The 8,728-nt window shown below is 35.5% G+C and overlaps 1 protein-coding gene across 1 annotated transcript in view; it reads right to left on the reverse strand.

The window, feature by feature from the left end:
- LOC103201376 (dystrophin-like) overlaps positions 1-8,728 on the reverse strand; it is a 2,052,823-nt gene that overhangs the window by 1,713,139 nt on the left and 330,956 nt on the right. The window contains exons 20-21 of the mRNA XM_042781676.1: positions 4,484-4,594; positions 3,918-4,091 (exon numbers count right to left, since the gene is read on the reverse strand). Of these exons, the coding sequence (XP_042637610.1) occupies positions 3,918-4,091; positions 4,484-4,594 (285 nt within the window). The remainder of the gene's footprint in view (positions 1-3,917; positions 4,092-4,483; positions 4,595-8,728) is intronic.

Consider the following 8,728-nt stretch of genomic DNA (forward strand, 5'->3'; position numbering starts at 1 on the left):
ACCCCTCCTTGGGTTTCCGAGGCAGTATCACTAAGGAAGTAGATTGCCCCATCTTCCTTCCAAGGAGTGGCTGGTGGGTTTGAACTGCCAGCCTTTTGGTTAGCAGCCAAGTGCCTTATTTTTTAATGGAGAACTACAAATAAATATATTTTTTTTCCATAAAACTATTTTGACATCATAAAGTCTAATGATACACATCTTAAGACTGCTTTGTAGTTTTTTTCCTGAATATTATGTGCTTTTGTATGCATGTATATGTGTATATATGTACATCCATATGTATATAATAGTTTACATTATGTGTTGTTGATTTAATATGTTCAGTACTAAGTCTGAACAACTTCTTATCATTATCAAGAATAAACATACTAATAGGTAGTTGCAATTTTAGAATTAGAACAAAAATTTGGTTTCTTTTCTCTTTTTACTTTCAAATCACTGTCTAAAACAAAACATTGTGTAAGGGCTGAGCAATCATCTGATTAATTAAGACTACTAATGAAGACCATCTTAAGCCACTCTTCAATGATATCTGATATTAACACTCCATTATTGATAACTGTGAATTCTGTATGAGCATTCTAGATGACTTATTTTTTATGTCATTTTTTTTCCTGTCTTAGAAATTGGTGTCGTAATGCCCAAGGCATTTGACTGCTAAGAAGAAGCCTGGTGGTTCAAACCCACCAGCCACTCCTTGGAAAGAAGATTGGGCAATCTATTTCCATAGTGATACCACCTTGGAAACTCAAGGAGGGGTTGCTATGGGTCAGATCTGACATGACGGCAGTGAGTTTGTTTGTTTGATTTTAGAAGTTTTAATAATACCTGTGTATTTAGAAACATCCACATCTTTAATTGTCATGTTGAGAGTCAACTAAGTGAATTTTGAAGTCAAATACTTCCAAATGATTTACTATTTAAACTGAAAAAAAAAATCTCCTTAAATATGAATAATCATTCAGGCATTATTACCCAAACATCATGTCATTCAGTAAGTAAAGAAAAATATTTATAATCAAAGTGGGGAAATACTTCTTGTATTTGTATCCATGTTTAAAGGATTTTTTCTTTTAATAGAACAAATACATTTCCTTATGGAAAGAATCCTTGCATTGGTCCTGACATCTAAGCCAGAACCAGAAACAAATTGAGCAAGTACCTTGACCAGCTTCCGCTATCCTGATGCACAGGACAGGCGGCTCTCAGCTCATATTCACTTGCAGACAGGCTTGATGAGGTACCATTAAAAATATGTTCCTAGAAGAGAATATAGAGCTCTCCCCTTGCAAATAGATTTAGTCATGATGATAATGTCTATTGGTCCTTTCATTTTCAATTCTCTTTGCAAAATTTAAGAGGACAAATGTTCCCATATATTCCTGCCTTACTCACTGAATATCACCCTAACATCATATGTAATTATATCCAAAATTTACTTTTTGAGGGGAGAAATAATTTATAGTAATGAGACCTCTAAAATTCAGTGTGGCTTATGAACAATTGTTTAAAATAAAAAGAAATATGTAATCATGTTTCCTGAGGAAATATTATATATATTTAAATTTGGTTAAATAGAAAATTCTATCCCATTCTCAATGATGTGACACAAATCCTTCTAAGGGTGTCTCTTTTTCATTTATGCTATACAGTAGGTGCAGAAAAAAATATGTAAAACACAAATTACTAAACACATAAACTCTTCCCCCCATTTAATGATTAGTAACATTCAGCAGTTTAACCTGCTGTGAATTTCTATTATGATGGTCTACAGTAAACACAGAGTTAAAATTACTGTATTACTGTAGTATATGCCCTCATGACTCAACTTTATGCTGTCATGAGTCACCTGACTTGATGTCCAATGATAGCAACATAGGACACTGTTCAATATTAAACAGTCCAATGAAGATTTATTCTAAGGGCTAGTGGTATCTTTCCATGTCTTTTTATTCTGTCTTTGTGGTCTGGTGCCTTTTCAATCTATATCAAGTACTGATGTTTAATGGAAAAATACTGGGATTTGGAATAGAGGTCCTGGTCATAATTTAGCTTTTGCCCTCCAACAGCTGTTTGTCCTTAAATTTTCTCAGGTAATCAGTAGTCTTGAGAATTAGAGATGATTTGTGTATCACTTTGCTTACTTGGCACTCAATATTTTTTGAATGATTATTATTATTGCAATTATGATTTTTTTTTATTTCTGTTTCCAGATTAATATATTTCCTTTCTGGATTTCCATGTTAAAAGTGACATACGAATTATCAGTTGATTCTGACTGATAGCAATCCTATGTACAAAACAAAACCCTGCCTGGTCCTGTGGCATTCTCACGATTGTTGATAGGCTTGAGACCACTGTTGCAGCCACTGTGTCAATCATGTCATTGAGGATCTTCCTCTTTTAAAGGGATTGGTCCCTCATGGTAACATGTCCAAAGTATGTGAGATGAAGTCTCGCCATCCTTACTTATAAGGAGCATTCTGCCTGTACTTCTTCCAAGACAGATTTGTTCCTTCTTCTGTTAGTACATGGTATATTTAATATTCTTCATTAACACCATAATTCAAAGGCATCAATTCATCTTGGTCTTTTTTATTCATTGTCTAGCTTGTGCATGTAGATGATGTGATTGAAAACATCATGGCTTGGGACCTAGTATCTTTGCTTTTAACATTTTAAGGAGGTCTTTTGCAGCAGATTTGCCCACTGAAATATATCATTTGATATCTTGACTACTGCTTCCATGAACATTGATTCTGAATCCAAATAAAACGAAATCCTTGATAACATCATTTTTTCTCAATTTATCATGAAGTTAATTATTGGTCTGGTTCTGAGGACTTTTGTTTTCTTTATATTGACATATAATCCAGACTGCAGCCTATAGTCTTTGATCTTCATCCATACATGTTTCAAGTCATCCTCGCTTTCAGCAAGCAAGGTCGCATGATCTTCAGATCACAGGTTGTTAATGAGTCTTCCTCCAATCCAGATGCCACATTCTTCTTCATATAGTCTAGCTTGTTGGATCATTTGCTAACTACACAGATTGAATAAGTATGGTGAAAAGATAAAACCTAGATGCACACTTTTCCTGATTTTTAATGACACTGTATCCCCTTGTTCTGTTCAAACAATAGCCTCTTTGTTTATGTACAGGTTCTTCATGAGCACAATTTAGTGTTCTGTAATTTCCATTCTTTGCAATGTTATCCATAATTTATTATGATTCACATAGTTGAGTGTCTTCTTATAGTCAATAAAACACAGATAAACAACTTTCTGATATTGTCTGCTTTCAGTCAAGATCCATACAACATCAGCAATTATGTCCTTCGTTCTAAATCCTCTTGTGAACCCAGCTTGAATTTTTGGCAGTTCCTTATCAATGTATTACTGCAACTGTTTTAGAATTATCTTCAGGAAAGTTTTATTTGTGTGTGAAATGAATGATTTTGTTTGATAATTCCTGCATTCCATTGGATCACATTTCTTTGAAATAGGCACATATTTGGACCTCTTCCAGTGGATTGACCAGGTAGCTGTTTTTCAAATTTCTTGGCACAGAAAAGCGAGCATTTCCAGCACTGATTCTGTCTGTTGAAACATCGCGATTGGTACTCCATCAATTCCTGGACCCTTCTTTTTTGCCATTGCCTTCAGCACATTTTGGACTTCTTCCTTCAACATCATTGATTCTTGATCATATGCTACTTCCTGAAAAGATTGAATGTCAACCAATTCTTTTTGGTACAACATAGTGAATTTAATGCCACTGAATTATACACTTTAATATGGCAGATTTTTGTCATATGTATTTTACCATAATAAAGTTAGAAAAAGGGGATAAACTTTTTTTTTTTTAATTAAGAAAATTAAGGGGTACTTGAATATTTACCACCAGAAATACATACCACACAGTGGTTCAACTGTGACTGTACTACTTCCTGTTCCACACTCTTTGTTTCCAAAGCTGGCAAATGCATCTTCACTTCATCTAATATCATCTTACTTTCCTTTAGACGCTGCTCAAAATTGGCTGGTTTCTGGAATAATCGAAACTTCATGGAAACATCTTGTAATTTTTTCTGTAAGGCAATGTAAAGAAAGCACTGATTTAATTTTGCCTTCCAAACAGTAACAAGCCTTATATTTGTTACTAGATTTACTTTCTTCCTGAAGATACACATGGATAATTTTTTTTACCAATCTTTTTTTTTTCCTATTTGTTCAGCACAAAGAATACGTGCATTTGGAAGAAGAATTTAGTAATTTTTCTTAATGTGATACAAAATGAAAGATCATTTATTAACCTATTTAATCCTTAAGATATACAACACATAAAGAAATCTATATTGATTACATATAATTATAGATTTTAAAGAATGCCCTCAATCCCAATTTTGCTAATGATTAAGTTGCTGCATACTATATTTCACTGTTCAAGGAAAAGTTCCTTGGTTGATTCAGTAACATATACCTGTGCAACATCAATTTGGGATAAGACTCTTTGGGCAGTCTCCTTTCCCTGGTTATGTTTCTTCATTTCTTCTAAACTGATCTCATGACTTGTCAAATCTGACTGGATTTTCTGTTAGGAAGACAGCATTATTATTCAGCATGCACTGTAACTTATTGCAAAGAACAACTCACTTATTTTCCACAAAAGATGAAAATTTGGAAACACTCTTAAACTATTCCTTACAATGGCAGTAATTTACACTTAATAAATAAAATTACAGTAATTTACACTTATCAAAATTGATATGAATTATTTCTTTCTTATGAAGATTATTATGACAAAGAAGTGATCATTTTGAATCAATGGCGATAAACAGTCATTTCAGACATCTTTTTCCATGAGACATATTCAATTATATCTAGTATTTCGAGAAAAATTTCTACATTGTAACTTTCTTTTCTTTTTGAATTTATGCATACATATGACCAAAGAGAGGATATTAATCTTTATAAATATGCTAAATGTGGCAAAGATGATACATAATAGAAAGTTGCATGTGGATCTTATTCCTTAATACTGATCTTTTACTAAGACATTCTGTACCATGTTCCACATAAATCTCAGGGGAAATAAAAAACAAACCCAAAACTATTGAGTCTCGGGAAGGAAAGTTAAATGCCCTGACATTGCTTACCTACTAAATTTCAGAAAAAAATATGGGTCTAGAGAGCAAAAGTTAAATCCTTCAAGTGGCATTGCTTAACTAGTAAAAAAGACTTTATTACTATCTATAGAAATTAATTTTGACCTTTAAATAATTATTAAATGATTACATATTTTCAATATTGAGTAAGGACATTGGTGATCAAGTTCTATGCAAAAATATGTCAGCCTTTGACATATGAATGTCTGACTTAATCATATGGATGGGTCAAATACTGCAGTGTGTAGAGACCAAAATAATAAATTCACTAATTTCTTCCCATCAGATCCACTAAGATCAGCCTGTTGTTGTTGTTATGTGCCGTGGAGTCAGACCCGACTCATAGCGACCCCTCCTTGGGTTTCCAAGGCAGTATCACTAAGGAAGTAGATTGCCCAACCTTCTTTCTGAGGAGTGGCTGGCTAGTGGTCAAATTATTCTGACTTAAAAGTCAGTCATTGGCAGATTATCTTAAATGAGTAATTAATTTTAACCATAGTACTCATAAATATTCTCAAGCAAAGTAATTTGTATAATGCATATTGTTGTTATTGTTATGTGTGATTGAGTTGGTTCTAATAGGCAGTTGGGTACAAAAAAAGGAAATGTTGCCCAGTCTTGCACCATCCTCACAGTCTTTGCTTTGCTTGGGCCCTTTGTTGAAGTCAATGTGTCAACAAATATCGTGTAACAAAACTAACATCAATTGATTTGAATTTTGGTACACATTATTAGAAAATAAAATCAATTTTTCTTAACAGTTACTATAAATAACTACAGCAGAGAACAGAATGATTAAAATTATCCCAAGAAAATGGGTTAGGTGGTAGAAGGAGTTATTTAGAATGCAAGGTTATGAATTCACAGATAAACCTTAGTGTTCTCCCCTTAACATAATGATTATAACAATTATAAAGGCAAATTAATTCCAAATTACTTGAGTAATTAGAATTCTGGCTTTAAATAAACAAGAGCAAAGACTCATGTGAATGCATACTATTTTTTACATTATACTTTGTGTGAGAAATAGTGACAGATACTAAATCCAGGAACTACAGAATTTAGGGTTTAGGAATCCCTGCAAATTCATATTAACATTGTTTACAGAGCAGGAGATGCTAATGTGTCTATAGTGCTTAATGGGGTATGTAGAGTGGAGTGACACATACAGAAGAGTTAATAGATGTCCCAGAAGACTGATCTTAAAGTAAGGCCCTGAAAAATGAGTTAGCATTGCTTGGTATACCAGAGTTTTTTGGACCATCACAAGACACACAACCTATCAGTAGAGAAATGCTCACCTGTCTCTGCCACATTACCCTGACCCTTCCAAATCATGGATGGTTAGAACTTGGACAATGCTTGTGCCATGATGCCTGTTAACCCCTTTTCACTGAGTCAATTCTGACTCACAGCAACCCTATACCAGAGTAGAAATGTGCCATAGGGTTTCCAAGGCTGTAATCACTTCATATTTATGCAGAAGCTGGACAATGAATAAGGAAAGCCAAGAAAAATGGGTGCCTTTGAGTTATGGTGTTGGCAAAGAATATTGAACAGACCATGAACTGCCAGAAGAACATACAAATCTGCCTTGAAAGAAGTACAGCCAAAATGCCCCTTAGAAGTGAGGATGGCAAGACTTCATTTCACACACTTTGGGCATGTTATCACCAGGGACCACTCCCTGGAGAGGACATCATGCTAGGTAAAATACAGTGTCAGTGAAAAAGAGGAAGAGCCTCAATGGGATGTATTGACACAGTGGCTGCCACAATGGACTCAAATATACAGTGATTGTGAGGATGGCACAGGAGCAGGTGGTGTGTTGTTCTCTTATAGATAGAGTCACTATGAGTTGGAACTAACTCGAGGGCATCTAACAGCAACCAAGAATGATCTTTATGGAAGCAAGGGGTCATATCTTTCTCCTGTGGAATGGCTAGTGGTTCTAACTGATAATCTCTTGGTTAGTAGATGATCACTTTAACCACTGAATCACCAGTGCTCTTTGTTCCAAGATTGTTGTTGTTGTTGTTATGTGCCGTGGAGTTGGACCCGACTCATAGCAACCCCTCTTTGGATTTCCGAGGCAATATCACTATGAAAGTAGATTTCCCAACCTTCCTTCCGAGGAGTGGCTGGTGGGCTTGAACCGCAAGCCTTCTGGTTAGCAGTCAAGTGCCTTAGGCACTATACTACCAAGATAAAACTACCAAATTCTCTCTCAGAAATTTAACACTGGCTGGAGCAAGACTCCGTTAGCGTAGTGCCTAAGGCACTTGACTGCTAACCAGAAGGCTGGCGGTTCAAACCCATCAGCCACTACTTGGAAGGAAGATGGGGCAATCTACTTCCATAGTGATACTGCCTTGGAAACCCAAGGAGGGGTCTCTATGAGTCGGGTCCTACTTGATGGCACATAACAACAACAACAACAGAGCAAGACTGGTCAAAGTCTGTGAGTACTTGGAACTGTATCATATATGCTAGAATCTGTGCTTATGAAGTCCCTAGTTTTCAGTGTTGATTGAGGAGAAACAAGTGTCCAGGTGCAGAGAGAGAAGAAATAAAGAGATGGGAAGGATGGGCAGAAAGATAAATATTGATGGTGATCAATCAGAGCTTGAAATAGTATTTTCCAAAGAGGTCTGCAAAAATAGCTCCCATTCCACATTCCCCTTACCTTTCCCACATCCAAAAGTAGAAATGGTTTGTTCACTTCTTTGAAGGTATACAGGCCCTTTAATTGCATTAATTAATGGAATACAGTAAAAGGGATAATCTGTGAATTATAGGGGGAAAAAACAACGTTTCCTGGTCTGACAGCTTCCACTTCTGCCACTTTGGAGCACACTCTTAGGATGCTCCCTTTTGAAACTAATTCACCGTGTTCTGAGAAGGTTTGGCCATATGGAAAAGCCATAGGTCATGTTGCTTTAGTAAACCCTCTCAGGTGCATTTTCAGCTGACAGCCAGTATGAACTGATAGTCATGTAGTCATGTTAGTGAGCTATCCTGGATGTATTGTCAAGTTGATCTTTCAGCCAACGAGTGAGTACAATCACATGAGAAGCAACAGGAAAGAACCATTCAGTGGAGTCCTTTCAGCCTACAAAACTATTTGAAGTGATGCTAAATTGCTGTTAGAAATAACCAAAACACAGCACATAGTCTCTTTCTGAGTCAAAACTTTATTTTTACCCTTGGGTTTCATGAGACTTTCCTTTATCCTTGTGACAACCCATTGTCTTGCATTTTTGTTTTGGGGCTAGTTGATTCAATTTGGTGGCTGTTACGTGCGCCTAAGAGTTCTAAGTAGTATACTAGATGTGAAACAGTATGGGACTGGTAAAAATAAAAGCATTTCTGGTTGAAAGAAAGACCATGGAGATGAGACAGTGAACAACATGAAGAACGTGGAAGAGCTAAAATAATGCATAAAGAGTAAGTGCAGTATTGGCAGAAATACGACCAGATATGTAGACAAGGATTAGATATTAAATAACCTCATGTCCTAAATAAATGGCTTTCAGTATTTTCAATATAAAGATAATTTA

Source organism: Orycteropus afer, unplaced genomic scaffold, assembly GCF_000298275.1.
Source record: "Orycteropus afer afer isolate SDZICR_OR568_19922 unplaced genomic scaffold, OryAfe1.0 scaffold00148, whole genome shotgun sequence".
NCBI classification, from domain to species: Eukaryota; Metazoa; Chordata; class Mammalia; order Tubulidentata; family Orycteropodidae; genus Orycteropus; species Orycteropus afer.